This window comes from Onychomys torridus, chromosome 11 (assembly GCF_903995425.1).
Source record: "Onychomys torridus chromosome 11, mOncTor1.1, whole genome shotgun sequence".
NCBI lineage: Eukaryota > Metazoa > Chordata > Mammalia > Rodentia > Cricetidae > Onychomys > Onychomys torridus.
In genome coordinates, this window is record NC_050453.1 from 41,735,247 (window position 1) to 41,751,207 (window position 15,961).

The following is a 15,961-nucleotide window of genomic DNA, read 5'->3' on the forward strand; positions in this document are numbered from 1 at the left end:
ACCGTTTGTTTTGTAGCTTATCAGGAGATAATTCAGTTTACCATCTGGCCTTTAACCCTTACTGACTGATTAACACCAACAGCGATAACTGTTAGGCTCAGGGTGGTCTCTTTCAGTTTGTCCAAAGTTTCCAAAGGCAACTTCAACAGTGTGCTAGGACTCAGAGCTCACACTGACTAGCCTATCACCTAGATTGTGATTCTATGTAAAACTCACTGCCAGGTGGTGGTGCTGCACACATTTAATCCCAGCACTCTGAGTTTGAAGCCAGCCTAGTCTACAGAGTGAGTTCCAGGACAGCCAAGGCTACACAGAAACCCTGTCTTGGAAAACAGCCCACCCCACCCCACTCCCAAAAAAACAACCCCTCATTTCCTACCTGCTTTTCACTTGCACCTACAAACTTGAAAAGCAGTTAGCAAAACCATATGGCAGGACAGTAAGGTCCCAAGGTGCTCAGTGGTCTTTGTTCCCAGGTTACCTGAAGGACCACCAAAATGGCATGAATTTTATCATGTGGGTTAGTCTTGAATAATATATGTAAAGCAGCAGAATGTCTCTCTTAATGGGCTGCAGGCTGCCTCCTGAACACAGCTTTTCATCACTCAAGTACTGGTGGCATATGTTCACTATTAAACTCTTAATAATAGATGTCCATCTGACAAGGCACGAAGAGCTATCATCCTAAGAGTTTAATTCTTGGGATTGAATCAGGGTACCTGATTCTGCCTAGCTTCTTTTTAATGAAACCTAAGCTTGTTTTTTAATGAGTTAACTGTGTGTGTGCCTTTTGAATTACAAGTAAATTTGCTTTAAGCTTCTGGAACCCAAACTCTTAAGGTCCAGGGAGAATTCCCACTCAGCTTTTGGGCCTGGACACTGGGTGTCCTGCTCTATTTTCATAACGGGTGTACCCATTGACATTCTGCTCCAGGAATTCTCATGAAGTTCACAGGTAGGGAGCCAGCACCTAAGAAGACCCCTCCATTCCCCTTCCAGAGAATTCATCTCCCTCTTCTCTTCTACAAGGAAATCTTCATCCAGATTCTCATATTACTGTGTGACGGGTTCAGTTTATATGGGGAAATGTGGTTCGAGAATATTTCCAAATGTGTCTGTATAGCTCACAGCAGAGATGGGCAAGTCTGGAAAAACAGCACTTTGTTTGAGCTTCATAGGTTGTGGAGCATCCTAGACTTCTCCGGGAGCGCCTTCCAGCTCCTTGGCTGCGCATTCTTCAACAAAAGCTTTGGGGAAAATGCCAACTTTGCCTTTACACTCCCCTTCTAACCATTCTTCATTCACTGGTAAAAAGCAAAGTGGACATTGATCACTAAAACCGTACAGGAAAAACTGCACCGTCATGAGTGGTCGGCACTCACACCTAGTCATCTTCCCCTGTCCCCATTGTGGCAACAAAAAATACTGGAAAGTCATTTGAGGTTAAAGTGAACATACAGTCTTGCGAGATTCTGTTGTAGCTATGATAAACACAGTAAAATGTAGGATGAATTACCATAACTATACACAGACTGAACATGAGTCCCCAGTTGATTTTTTTTTTTTTTTTTTAAAGAAACCATCTTATCTAAGCTTTGCTGGAATTCATTTTGATTACATGAAAGGGCATGCTGTTAAGTGCCATAGTGAGTGATTAATCAACACTTTAAAAGTTGGAGCTAGTTGGGTTTAGTACATTTGTGAAAATAAACATGATAGCCCTTTAATAAGATAACATGCACTGTGACTAAATACTCAGGCTTCACAGTAACTCAGTTACAACTGTTGTCTCCATTTTTATTAAGTACAGGGACATCCAGAGTAATCATATCCATTGAATCACACCACATAAGTTAATTATGTCCATCTAAATGGACCACAGAGCCATTCAGAAAGTCATATTTGAGTATCTTATTAGTACCTTCTTGCCTAGATCATTTCCTCAGATGTACTATAGTTGGGCCAGGCATAGTGGCATACACCTTTAATCTCTGCATTTTTGGGAGACAAGCAGGTGATCTCGGTGAGTTCGAGGCCAGCCTAAACTACATAGTTCCAGGTCAGCCAGAGCTACGTAGTGAGAACCTGTCTTGGAAAAAATCAGTAGTGTAGAGTGTGAGTAAGCATTAGTTTTTCCCCAGATTCCCTCTGGACAGTACAAACCACTACCTTGGTTCTTCCTGTTTATGGTATGGGTATGAGTTAGAAGCATCTGTGTGCCTGGGTCTTAGGAACATATCAGAAATGAAGAATTTCTGACTAATCCTAAACCTTAGCCAATGTCCATTGGAAGAGGATCCCAGCAAGTCCTACACATTAACGTTTGGGGAAAAACTTTACAAATGAAACCATCTGTAACTGTTGAGAGCAGTTGAACTCATTCACTCCCATCTCCATGTATGCTGAATTCTGTCACCCTTTGTCGTCTTGATAGCATTCTGACACTGAGGGGCACTTGCCAACTTAAACCACTGAGACTTCCATAGGTGTCATAGGGATACAGTGTCTTAAGGTTTTTCTTGTGCGTTCTCATTTTACCCGACACCACCACCACATACTCAAAAAGCAAGATGTTACACACAGTGGCGCTGTGTTCTTAAGCCCAGTCCTTAATGATTTTCTAATCTCCTTTCAAAGAAAACACTTTCTCCTCTGAGTTGCTACACATTTGTATATATGACCCCCATGGGCTCATGTGTTTGAATGCTCGGCCCATATAGAGTGGCACTATTAGGTGGTGTGGCCTTGTTGGAGGAAGTGTGTCACTGGGGCTTTGAGTGCTCATGCTCAGGCTACCGGCAGTGTGGCACAGTCTCCTGCTGCCTACAGATTAAGGTGTAGAGCTCTCAGCTACCTCGCCAACGCCATACCCGCTTGCATGCTGCCATGCTTCCCACCACGATGATAATGAACTAAACCTCTGAACTGTAAGCCAGCCCTAATTAAATGTTTTCCTCTAGAAGAGTTGCCATGGTCATGGTGTCTCACCACAGCAATAGAAACCCAAACCAAGACACCTGCCCAGGTAACTTCAAATCTCTCACTTGGTCTATTGGACTTAGTATTATAATCAGCTATACACTACTTTGCCTTACTGATGCTCAACAACTCACCTGAATTACTGCAGTGCTTCCTGATATATTAGACCAGTGTTACCTGGGAACTGCTGAGAAGTGCAAATTTGTGGGCCTCACCCACCTCTGACCCAGACTCTGGAAGACTGGCCAAGAAACTTAACCCTTCAAAGGATGCTTAGGTATAATGAACTTTGAGAATCACTGAGACTTCTTCACTTACTGCTTTACTTTTGTGTGTGGAAGGGTGTGTGTGTGTGTGTGTGTGTGTGTGTGTGTGTGTGTGTTGCACAAGCCTTTGCACATACAAGAGCCAGAAGAAGTTGGGTGTCCTCTATCCTACACACTTGCATTTGCTGCCTTTTACCAAAAGCTAGGAAGTCCGCGGAAAGTATTGACTAAGAATTGATGTTTTCCTCTGTCTGTCCTTGACCTTGTTTTCGCTGATACATGAGTGGGTCTGTGGACTTGGAGTAGTACTTACCATGTGATAACACCAGGATTACATCTCCTTTCACAAACTCCAGGTCTTCCGGCTGAGTACCCTCATAACTGAAGATTGCTACCACTTGGCTTCCTTCCTTAGGCTGAGGCTCTGCTGTCCGGGTATTGGCATTTGAGTTTTCACTTTCCTTCAGTTCATCTACCAAACCTTGATCACCCTGAAATAGTAAGGGGCCTATTAAGTTTGCTCATTTCTTGGACAGTGAATCCTGAGAACCACTAATGGAAGCAGCTGATGCTCAGTACTTACCATAGGTCTAAAACATTTTAGGAATACTAAATGATTGAGCAAATGAAACTGAAAGGTATGCAGAACCCTATGTAGGCCAAAGTTGCATTACTTAAATCTTAATAATAGTCTCAGGATAGTGTAGATGTTCTTTCTTTTCAGATTGGGAGATAACTTGAGCCACAAGTAAATGACAGCCTATGGTATAAATTCAGCTAGTTTATGGTGTGTGTGTGTGTGCGCGTGTGCGCGTGCGCGCACCATGATGTATATGTGGAGATCAAAAGACAACTTGGGCAAGCTAGTTCTCTCTACTATGTGGAGCCTGGGAGTTGAGCCGTTACCTACTGAGCCATCCTGCTGTCCTAAGTTTCTTGGCCTGAGTTCGTCCTCTTTCCCTAGCATAGACACTGAGGATCTTGTTAGAAATTTGCCTTTTGCACTCCATCTCAAACCTACTAAGCCAGCCTTCCTAAGACCTAGCTCTAGGTAATTCTCATACTCTCTGAAGCTTCAGAACCATGACTTTTAAAAACATTTCTGAGGCAGGGTCTCACTGAGTAGCACAGGACTACCTGGATGTCATTTTCTTGCGTCAGCCTCCTGAGTGCTGAGCTTAGATGTGTATTACCATGCCTTGCTACATGTCCTCCTTAAGACGGTGCAGTGAGGTGGGAATAGCCCCACCGAGTCTGTGGATCGAGTTTTTTTTGTTTTTTTGTTTGTTTGTTTGTTTGTTTGTTTTTGGTTTTTGTTGTTGTTTTTGAGACGGGTTCTCTGTGTAGCTTTGAAGCCTATCCTGGAACTCACTCTGTAGACCAGGCTGGCCATTGAACTCACGGTGATCCACCTGCCTCTGCCTTCTAGAGTGCTGGGATTAAAGGCGTGTGCCACCGCTGCTCGGCTGTTTTTTGTTTTTATGTGTTTTGCTTGCATGTATGTCTGTGTGCCACATGCATGCCTTGTGCCCATGGAGACCAGAAAAGGGCAATAGATTCCCTGGAACTGGAATAACAGATGGTAGTGAGCAGCCATGTGGGTACTGGGAATCGAGCCGAGGTCCTCTGGAAGGGCAGTGCTATTAACCATGGAGCCAATCTCTATAGCCCAATCCTAGGTTTTTATACCAGCTTCCATTTGCTAGCTGTGGGTCCCTGAGTAGCAGTGTAGCCTCTCTGGACCTGTTTCCACACCTGATGTTGAAGCTAGAGAATGAAATGAGGTGTGGCATCATAACAGTCGGCCCTTACTAAATACTCACCCTGTAGGAGTACTGTTCTGAGGATGTACAAGTACTTGAATTTGGCTGGTGATACATGTTGCACTAAGGATACACAAGAAATGGCAATTTGCTTTGCTTTTCCTAATTAGTGGAACAGCCTTCACAGACCACAGTGGCAGAGAACACTAGCAGTGATGAGCCTGGATGGAGTTCTAAAAAGACCTATGTTGGGAGTTTGGGAGAGATCTGTGCATATAGCTGTAAATAGATTGGCCTCGTTAGAGAAAATAATAATTTCTAAGAACATTTTAAGTGAAATCATTCACATTTAAAATAGAATCCTTTCTAGGCAAATATTCTCCCAACAAAAAATTGAAATTACCAGTGCAGCATATACCATTTAGCAATCAAAAAGAAAGGCCAACCTATGTGTAAAATCCACTCATTGGCTGACAGACTGAGTGTCCCTTGGGGACAGAATAAGAACTGGCAATAAGAACTTCCCTCCAGAAACTAACGGGGGAAAATTCAACTGTTCCGCCATCACTGTCCTGTCTAGCCTCTAACTTTGCTCCTGACTCCTGGGGATCTCACTGACAGGTCAGGTGACTCCTGCCTTGACTTCACAGCTAGTAGGACAGCTTGGCCTTGTCTTGTCACTACAGCATGGCGGATGAACACAGGATGAACACAGACGTGAAGCCGGGTACTCCACCCCTAAGCGGCTTTGGTTTCTGTCAGGTCCCTTGACCTTTCTCTCCTTGCTTCCTAAACAGTGATATAACTACATGTATAGGAGCAGTGGGGACTTTTAAGAATTCCTTCCCAGAGTGCACTCGGCACAGGCATGACCCTGGGCAGGTGTAGTAGATACCAAGTCTCAGGAAAAGGCTGTTATCTCCTTTGTGAAATAAATGCTCACTCTTTGCTGTCACCCCCAAATGTTCCTCATAGCGACCTAAGGTGAAGAGTATCTATGAGCTCAGCTTAGCCGTGACGTCACTCCTGTCCTTGTTGAAAGTGATGGCCATGACCCTGGAGCCAGCCAAACTGGTGGAGGTAGCTTGCACTTGCTGTCCGCTTCTGGGTCCACCCGTATGAAACCCTCTTCCTGCTGAAACTGAGTGAGCCTGTAAGCCACAGCATCCCATCACTGAGCCTGTTGCCTGGCCTGAAGAAGAGGTTGGATAAATGCTGAATGCAGTTGGTGGAAATGGCCTGAGGTGCCCTGGCTCCCTCCACTCACCACCGTGTGCTCACACCAAAGAGTCAGGCAGTAGTTTTTCACTTGGCCCCAGGCATCCTTCATGGTTTCTTCGGACAGGAGCTGAAGCTCGGAGCTGTCCCGAGGCAGGTAGCTAGTAGGGATGATGGGTAAAGAGCAAGGCAGAGAGTATCAGCTCAGAAAGTACTCCAGAGCCAGTCTACTGCATCGGCACAAGACCCCCGCCACACCCTCAGCTGCCGCCTTCACGAGGCTCACCTCAGTCTGGTGTGTTCTGGCAAGAGTACCAGTTTCTTAGCCACCATGTCCCGAAGCTGGCTGTAGGGAAGGCCAAGCTGAGTCTCCATGACCACTGTGTATTTGTAATGCACCTTGAGCATGTAGGGCATGGGCACGTTGAGCTTCACTTCCTGACGAAGGAGAGATAGAGGACACCTTAGGGACCAAGGGCATCATCCTGGATTACCAGAGCCTCCTCACACTTTGTGTGCAGCCCCCAGGAGTGCCCCAGGGAACAGGGGAGGGGCCTGTGAACAACTGGCTTCCCCCTTCCCCAGAGGCCTTCAGAAGACTCTAGTCCAGCTCACTGACAGTAGTTTCTACTGAGCTATCTGCTCAGCTGGGGCTAGTATGATGTGTGCAGAGGTCCCTGTCCTGTAGAAGTAGTGTCAGGTTCAACCCTTTTCAGTGATACTCCACAATCCTAAGAGACATCCCCCATCCCAAGCCAGACTCATTCCAATTTTTCCCTTGGAAATAAAAGGAAGAAATTACCTTGGGCTCTTCCTTTTGCTTGTGACCTAAATGGAAAAGGAAATGGTAAATGAATGCTCATGGTGCACCTCCCACCCACAGTGTACCCTTGAACATCTAAGAATCCATTCTGAAAGAGCATGGAGACTGCAAACGTGAGCAAAGCCAGTCCCCACTTCCAGGCAGCTACATACCGGTAACTATCAGAGGACAGGCCTACAGGCCAGTTAAACCAGTAGGATCCAAGGGAGGGAGAAACCATGAGAGATGAGTCTGAGCCCCAGGCAGAAACATCAGAACCGTTACCATCTCATGGTCCTGTAGTTTTGAGTATATTTGTGGTTTAAAATGCATATATGTTAACACAGCAGGATGTGGATAAAAGAAGCTATTTACCACTGAAGATGTAAGAGCCATTGATCACAAACCCAGCTGATTATTAGAATCATTTGGGAAGTTTGGCCAACACCAACCAAAGGCCTAGGAATCTGGTGGTTCAATCTCTCCAGTGTTGTGTCCTTTCGTGAACCTCCAGACAGAAAAGGTAAGAACAAAAAAGCTATGAAGGACAGTGTATGGAGCCACGGAAGCATTTACATGTGGAATAGGCGGTGTCCGAGATGAGAAATGCACTCCTTAGGCAGAAGCCGTGCTTGAGTGACTCACAGAGAGGGACTGGTATGTTGTTTACATTGAAAATGTTTGTTTTAGTGTGTGTGCATGATGGGAGGGCACATGCCCTGACATGCATAGAGGCCAGAGGACAACTTCTTAGTGGAGTTGATTCTCTACTTCCTGCTTTATGTAGGTTCTGGCCATTGCAGAACCATTCAGGTTTATGCAGTCAGAGCCTTTAACTACGGAGCCATCTTGCTGGCTCAGAACTGGTATGTTTAAGTGAAAAGTATTGTAGTATTCATTGTACCTACTTCCAACTTTTCTATAGGTCTGCAACTTTTTTTTCAAGTAAAGATGCAGAGGAGGGGCATAATCAGTTTGTCATGGACAGACAGCTCTGTCATCTCCATCAGAATCTGCTTAAACTCACCAGTAACAAAAAGTCATGGCTTTCCCAGACAGCCCTACCCAGCTTAGGAGAGATCCTTCCGGAAAGATCTCCCATCCACACCTTCCAATGAGTGGTCCCTTGTACAAGCCCTAGAGCTCTGCAGAGAGCACACAACTCAGTGGTTTGAAGAGAGCTGAGGTGAGAAAATGCAGTCACTGCTGCCTTTCTTCCTGAACCTGGCTTCGGTCATTTGGTGACTGCTGTCCTGACGGGCACTCACTGCCCCTTTGTCTGCACTCATTTCTGAGGAGGTGGGGACAGGGCACTGGCGTCACGTTCCAGTGGGATGACCGTGCAGGCAACATAGGGCTCTGAGTAAAGGTAGTCATGAACCAAGGGGAATTCTGGGTGAAGAAACCGGAATTTCCTAGATGACCACGAAAGCCGCTGTTCATCATGAAGCATCCCAGAGAGCTCCTTCTCCGGGGCCACCAACCTGGTGACAACTGGGATCTTGCTGGGGCGCTGGAACTAGGAGGGGGTGGAATGTCAGATTCCAGGGAGGTGTCCTCCTGGAGGGAACGAGAGGAGACAGTCAAACGAAAGCGTGAGGGCGTCCTAGGAAAGAAGCTGGCTGTAAATGACTTCCTAAAAGTTGGGGTGACACGACACAAGGAGATGACGGAGGGAAGGGGGGCCAATGTGTAGCAGCAGTAAGAACCCTAATGCCCACCTACAAGGCTCTTGGCCGTCCTACCAGCCATGTTGAAAACCCATCAACGTGGGGTGGTGTAGAGTGTACTGAGAAAGGGAAAATTCCACTTCCCATCTGCAGGGCATTGGAAACTTCAAAGCCCCTCAGTTTCATGACTGACCAGGGAGGGCTCCACACATGTGCATCTCGTTGTACAGTGTGAAGAGACAGACCGCATGCTGTGCTCAGAGTGCCCCGTAGCTAAGGAGGGCAAACTTCTGATCTTCCTGCCTCCGCTCTCCAAGTGTTAGGAGCCTATGCCACCATGCCTGGTTTATTCGGTGCTGAGGACTGAGCTCAGGGCTTCGTGCATGCCCCGCAAGCACTCTGCCAACTGAGCTACACTCCCAGCCTTTGTTTTGTTTTAAATGGCATTGTACCAACCAACACATTGACCTTTCTCCCTGGGAAACCCTAGCTCTAAGGGTTAGGCTTTGCTTCCTAAGTCTCCCTGACCAGGAGGACTCCCGGGATAGCGGGGTGGGGGTGGGGATCCAGTGGATTCTTTTTTTTTTTTTTTTTTAAGATTTGTTTATTATGTGTACAGTGTTCTGCCTACATATATGCTTGCAGGTCAGAAGAGGGCATCAGATGGTTGTGAACCACCATGTGGGTGCTGGGAATTGAACTCAGGACCTCTGGAAGAGCTGCCAGTGCTCTTAACCCCTGAGCCATCTCTGCAGCCCTCCAGTGGATTCTTAACAGTGGCCTCCACATGGCATGGCTGATCTTTCCCTCCCTTGTCCAGGTTCAGCTCCAGGCATCTGATACCAGCTCAAGTGGTCCAGAGCGAGTGAGTCTTCCTTCCATGACAGGGAGACCACCCGCTTCACACTTTGTTCCCTCTAGAGAGTTGTGTGAAGGGTGAGAGGGGTGGGCTGGGCCTTGGCACTACATTACCTGGGGCTGCGGCTGAGGATGGATCCGAAGTTCCACTGGTTCCAGGTAGTTGCAAGGGACAAGCCCCTTCTGCAGAGCCACATCCCAGAATCCAGAAGGGAAAACAAAGACTCCTCAGTACCCAAACACAGAGTGGTCTGCAGCCATGCACAGGGCCAGCACACAGACGATGGCCCTCGGCAGGTCTGCAAACAGTGTCGCAGGTACTGTCCCACGGAAAAGCTCTGCCCTTTGCCTTGGGGACCCTATGCCCTTAGCACCTCCCTCTGACCCTCCAAATACCTGTCCATTGAACATGACCGTGGCCCAGTTATCACTGCCCTTCTTCAAGACAAAGACGATGTTCCCTGGCATGACCTGGAGCTCTTCTGGTGTCTCAGGCACAAAGCCAAACAACACTCGATGTGCCTCGCCTTCCAGAGCCCTGAGGGGTACACAGAAGACCCACCCATTGTTCAGCTTGGACTGCATCCCCTTACTGCAGGAGATGCACTTGAGGCCAGAGACTTAGCTCAGCACTCACTCTAACTCTACATCTTACTGTGTATGAGAGCAGCGCAGGGTGCTGGCCTGCCCAGGACTCCGCGAGGACTAGGTGAGAAACTGTGTGTGGGTGTGTTCCATAACCACACAGTAGTTCCCCCTATCCTCAGGGAACACGACCCAAGAGCCTAGGAGGTGAGTGAACCCGTATATGGCTGTCAACCCTTGTATGTCCTACGCTTCTCCTATACCCGCATGCACAAAGGTGACACTTCCACTTCTGAACTGAATGCACAGGTAAAAGTGGTTGTAACGTTTTTAGTCTGTGGTGTGCCAGCCAAACTACTACAAATCCCTTTCCCTTAACACTTAATCAATAGAACACTCTGGCTACAACACCCCGCCCCCAGTACTCATCCCTTTTACATTGTCTTTGTTTTTTGAGACAGGCTGTCACTCTGTAACTCAGACCGGCCTGAGCTCTCAGCAATCCTCCTGCCTCAGCCTCTCAAAGGCAGGGACTAGAAATGTGAGCCTCCATACCCTGCCCTTTTCCCACCAAGTCAACTTTCAATTTTAACACCAAAGACAGCCGTACAGCTTCGGCACAGACAAGTTGTGGGTCTTGGTGCTACTCTTGTGTTTTGGGTCCATTATTAATCAACACAAGGGCTACTTGAGCGAGCACCATCATGCGGTGACAATCCTTCTCAAAAGATACTATGCTTGACCACGCGGTGGCGGCGCACGCCTGTAATCCCAGCACTCGGGAGGCAGAGGCAGGCGGATCTCTGTGAGTTCGAGGCCAGCCTGGGCTACAGAGCTCATCCAGGACAGGCTCCAAAGCTACAGAGAAACCCTGTCTCAAAAAACCAAAAATAATAAAGAAATAAAAAAGATACTATTCTTTGCTTTATTTTATTGAACTTCTTTCATTCCTATTTTCATTTATTCATGTGTCTGGGGGACATGTGTGCCACAGTGCAGGAGTGGAGGTCGGAGGACACTTTTGTGAAGTTCTTTCTCTCTTTCCACCTTTGTGTGAGAATCCAACTCAGGCCACCGGGCTTGCAAAGTAAGTACCTCTGCCCTCTGAGCATTTCACTGGCCACGTTTTGGGTTTGGTTGTGGTTTAATTGACATGCACGGTATTGGGTTTCATCGTGGCATTTTTTTCAAATAAAAACTGATTTTTCTGATTCTTCTTCCTCTTCTCTCAAACCCCACATCTACCCCTGCTCCCCCTTTTACACACAAACACCCCAGCCTCCTGTTTCCATGTCATAGGTGTCCTGTTACACCCCCCCCCCCTTCAACACCCATTTTGGACTCTGCCGGCATGGTGGGGAAAACCCTGTATAGCCAGATCCGAGAGGCCAGCAGACAGGTGGCACACGGTGTGGTATACACCCCTCCTAGACGGAAGGGATTACCTCACCCTGCTCAGAATGGAAAGCAATGGAAAACTTCTTGTAGTTGTTTTCTTTGCTTGGTTTTTCAGACGGGGGGGGGGGTGGGTGGGGGGGGTGGGGTGGGTGGGGGGGTGGGGTGGGGGGGGTGGGGGGGTGGGGTGGTCTTGTTAGTTAGCTCTAACTGGCCTCTAACTCCCTGAATAGACCAAGCTGCCCTCAAACTGGTGGCAGCCCTCCTGCGTGCTAGGATTACAGCCTTGTCCTGCCACACCCAATATGAAACGCCTGGTTTATTTCTGGAGTTTTCTATTCTGGGGGGTCATGGTGGGCCACGGGTAGCTGAACTGGCGGGCAACAGGACTGTCTACAAAGAGGGATAGGAACAACAGAACCAGTACTGGATGATGAGACCTGCCTGACAATCCTTGGAGCCACCCTCCCCTCCTCAGGGGGAAGTTAGTTCCCAGGTCCCCACTGGAGTGGACACAGGCAGAAGTCAGGGAACCCAGGGGAGGGGCCACCTAGGCCAGCCTTGTAGGAAGGGGATGGAGAGGCAGGCACTGAGAGGCACAGGAGAGCATCTGCCACAGATTTGCTTTACGGTAGGCCATGCCCATCCCCTCTCACTGACCCCACCCCCCCAAGGCCACAGTTACCCCACACCTGGAGAGTCTCCTTTCTGTCATCTGGAATGTGTGAGTGAGGTTGCCTTGGAAACTGCCCAAGCATGAGGTATCAGGTTCTACCTGCTCATGCTCACTGGACCTGGTGATGTGGGGAGTTCATTCTCTTCAGCCTGGGGAGCTTGGGGATGAGCTTCTTCAGCCCCTCACTTCGGGATCACCTGTAGTACCCGCCCCCCCCCACTTTCTTACCCCCTTTTTTGGAGGGGGAACTAAGCTTGCTTTATTCACTAGAGGCAGTTCTTAAGAAAGCTGAGGTGAGGCCACTCGGCTTCTCAACTTACAGCGTGACTTCCTTTTCTTGAGTCTTTCCCCTTTTTCAGAAAACACGTGCCAGTAGTGCGTGTTGGCACCCACGCAGGAAAAAAGACCCTGTGATAGCTTCCAGAATCTAGAGAGCTTCCGGGGGGGTCCTGTAGTCAGTACAAAACTGACCTCTCACCTCTGACCTGGGCCGTGTTCCAGAGGGCACAGCTTCACGTCAATGGCCTCCCATTCTATCAGTGACCACGCCCATTGGGACCCCAGGTTACTGCAGCTAGGCCCCCAGGACCCCCCCCCCCGACACGCACACACACGGCTCCCATCCCAACTACATCATTTGGCTCTAACCTTGCAAACAGGAGGAGGCTAACAGCCTAGCAAAGGACTCAGGGTGCAGACCTGACCCCGGCTTCATTTCTTCCCATCCTTATTGCCATCAAGTCAGGTGTGGAGCACAGACATTCTGCATGCAGTTCTAAATCTAACTTACCTGAAGATCTCTGGGGTTTTGGGTCTGGGTGGAGGCTCCGCTGCCTGTGGAACATTCAGGGAAAATGAAGAAGGGGAAAATGACGAGAGAGACAGAGAACAGATCATTAATGGTAATCTGAGCGTTGTTCCAGACCCAGAACCGAAGACCTCATTTCTGCGTGCTTTCTGGGGAAGAGGCACAATCTGGGAAGCCAGCAGCCCACCAGCTTGCCTGGACACAGGCTCTACTGGTACAGCAATGGTTATGACCCAGAGCCGGTGTCTAGAGAAGGTGCTACTACTGTTGGAAAGCTTCTGACCTCAAGCCTTGTCCCTTTCCAGTGTTTTCCAAAAGACCTGGTCTATAATTAATGTTGGCCACAGTGTGTGACACTCCTGGATATTTAAAATCAACTCAGCATCTACTGGACAGACAAGAGTCTCCCTTTGACGTTTTCCCTGTTCTGCACTGATGTCATAGAGTCCCTTATCTGGGACTTCCCATCCTCATCCTCCAGCTGGGCAGAAGCTCAGTGGGCCTCAGCCAGGCTTTCTCCAACTTTGCCATGCCAAAAGGAGACAAGGAATCTAGATGCTGGCTTTCATCATGCCCCTGTCCCCATGGCCGAAGCATGGGTCACATGGTCAGACAGTGATCATCCTGCCCCTCATTTGGGGTAGAGGTCAGTGCTGCCCTAGAAAATGTATATGCAGATGGCAGGGAGGTGACCAGGTTCCAGGCCCTTTCCTGTGCTAGTGCTGATCACTGCCCTTACCCATCACTGTGATACACAGCCGAGTTTGGGTTTTCCTGAATCGGCGTTACCGCCTTCCCATCCGAAGCCTGTCTTTGTCTCTGGACCCACTGCCACATGTCACTGGGGACCATCTCTAAGCCCAACTCAGGCTGGTACCCTGCCCCAAAGGAATCTCTTGCACATGCACAAATGGATAGAGCCAAGAGAAACAAAACCTCAGGCTCTGTGCCCCCTTGTCCCCTGACTCTCTCCTGAACCCATAAAGAGGCTTTGTCACAAAACTTCCAGGGTGTGTGTTTCAGTGTTCTGAGGGAATTGTCAAGCTGGGTGGTAGTGGCGGCACACGTCTTTAATCCCAGCACTCAGGGAGGCAGAGCCAGGCGGATCTCTGTGAGTTCGAGGCCAGGGGGAGAGAGGGAGAGAGAGAGAGAGAGACAGAAAGACAGAGAGACAGAAAGACAGAGAGACAGAGAGAATGGTCAAGGTCTCACAAGGTGATCAACAACTAGCTCTCTTAGAACTTGAAAAGGGAGGATCAGGATTTGGAAGAGCAGGTGAGTTGTAAGACAGAGCGCTGACGTGGCCATCCTCCCAAGCAGCCATGTAAGAGGGCAGGCACCTCAGCTCTGCTGAGAGATGGCTGAAGGAAGCCTTATGATTAGTGTGTCAGCCTGGCTCCTCTCATGGGAGGGTACTTCCTGGATAGATCTGGCCTCACCTGTGGTTGCAGAGGGGCAAAGCCAGAAAAGTTGTCTTGATGAACCACAGATGCTACAACCTGAAACACAGAGGACGGAGAGTGAGCGCGTTCGCCCGTGGTCTGTGTCCTTCCCTAAGACCTCCCCCTTCCTCACACCACAGAGTCACTGGCACTTGTGTAGGTTCCAGAGGGAGGGGGAAGGTAAGGATTAGCACACACCTCTTCTGGATTAGAACTCTTCTCTTAGAAAAAAAATAGTGCTGGTATTTATATATCATCAAATTAACCAGTTTAGGTGAAAATATTGTGGTATTTCATACACCCACAAGGCTTTGCAATGATGCTAAACATTTTAATCACCCCATAAGAAAATATTGGACCTACTGAATAGTTTCCAGTCTCCTCTCCTAGCCTGGCAACACATGTTTGGAAATCTCAGTGGGTTGACCTGCTTAAAGACCTTATAGAATTATATAGGATGTGCCTTTTCTCCCCATTTTGTGTGTATATATGTGCATGTTGTGTGTGTGTGTGTGTGTGTGTGGTGTGTTTTATGCCTGAGGGGGCAGATATTTGTGTGTGTGTGTGTGTGTGTGTGTGTGTGTGTGTGTGTGTGTGTGTGTGTTGTGTGTTTTATGCCTAAGGGAGCAGATTTGTGTGTGTGAACGTGCAAGTAGAGTCCTGAGGTTAGTGTGAGAATCATCCTCCATTGCTCTCCACCTAATCCATTGAAGCAGGGTCTCTTAGCCAAAGTCAGAACTAACTCATGTGGCTAGTCCTGCTAGCCAGCTTGTTCTGAAGAGCCCCCGTCTCCACCTTCTGAGTGTGGAATTACAGGCAGGACTCCATGGCTACCTGGTTCTGGGGACCTGGAATCTGCTCTTCATTGCTCACACAGAAAGCTCTTTAACATCTGAGCCATCTCCCCAGTGCTAGCATGTGACATTTGTATTTGTCTTCTCATAGACAGCATACATTTTCACCCATGTTATAGCATGCACTATTAGTACTTTATCCTTTCTGTGGGCGAGAATTATTCCACTGTCTGTCACCACGTTGTATGTATCTATTCATTATTGAGGGCTCTTTGAGCGTTTCCATTAGCCATGTTCCGTTGGTCTCTATGGTTCTGCCAGCTCCAGCTACTCAGCCACTGGAGAAGTCATGTTTCCAAACTGTCAAAGTCAAATGCAGCCTGGAAAAGGTACTGCTGCCTCACTTCAAATCATGTCTGGCAGAATTTAAGACCTGGGTTCAGAAGAAGGATTCCTTCCTGCTGAAGAAGGAATCCGGTTGTAGGGCCATGAAAACAGGAGTGTTTCCCCCAGAATTCTGAGCAGTGACTTACAGGAGCAGTGAGCCAGGGCATCTCCTGCTGGCCCTCTGCCCTAACATTTCCCTTAGCTGTGTGGACCCAAGCTTTGTCTTTTATCCTTTGCCTCAGTCCTGAGACTCGGCATCCTGAGAGGAACCTGGGGAGTTACTGAGGACCAGAATGATGGAAGGAACTGGAAGCCTTC

The 15,961-nt window shown here is 48.2% G+C and overlaps 1 protein-coding gene across 1 annotated transcript in view; it reads right to left on the bottom strand.

The window, feature by feature from the left end:
* Nucleotides 1-361: 361 nt before the first annotated feature.
* Nucleotides 362-15,961, bottom strand: part of Ncf2 (neutrophil cytosolic factor 2) — a 31,615-nt gene continuing 16,015 nt past the window's right edge. Inside the window, exons 6-15 of the mRNA XM_036202447.1 lie at nt 14,460-14,519; nt 13,003-13,046; nt 9,953-10,094; nt 9,671-9,739; nt 8,513-8,588; nt 7,029-7,054; nt 6,513-6,664; nt 6,276-6,387; nt 3,559-3,736; nt 362-1,304 (exon numbers count right to left, since the gene is read on the bottom strand). Coding sequence (XP_036058340.1) covers nt 1,192-1,304; nt 3,559-3,736; nt 6,276-6,387; nt 6,513-6,664; nt 7,029-7,054; nt 8,513-8,588; nt 9,671-9,739; nt 9,953-10,094; nt 13,003-13,046; nt 14,460-14,519 — 972 coding nt within the window. The 3' untranslated portion in view covers nt 362-1,191. The remainder of the gene's footprint in view (nt 1,305-3,558; nt 3,737-6,275; nt 6,388-6,512; nt 6,665-7,028; nt 7,055-8,512; nt 8,589-9,670; nt 9,740-9,952; nt 10,095-13,002; nt 13,047-14,459; nt 14,520-15,961) is intronic.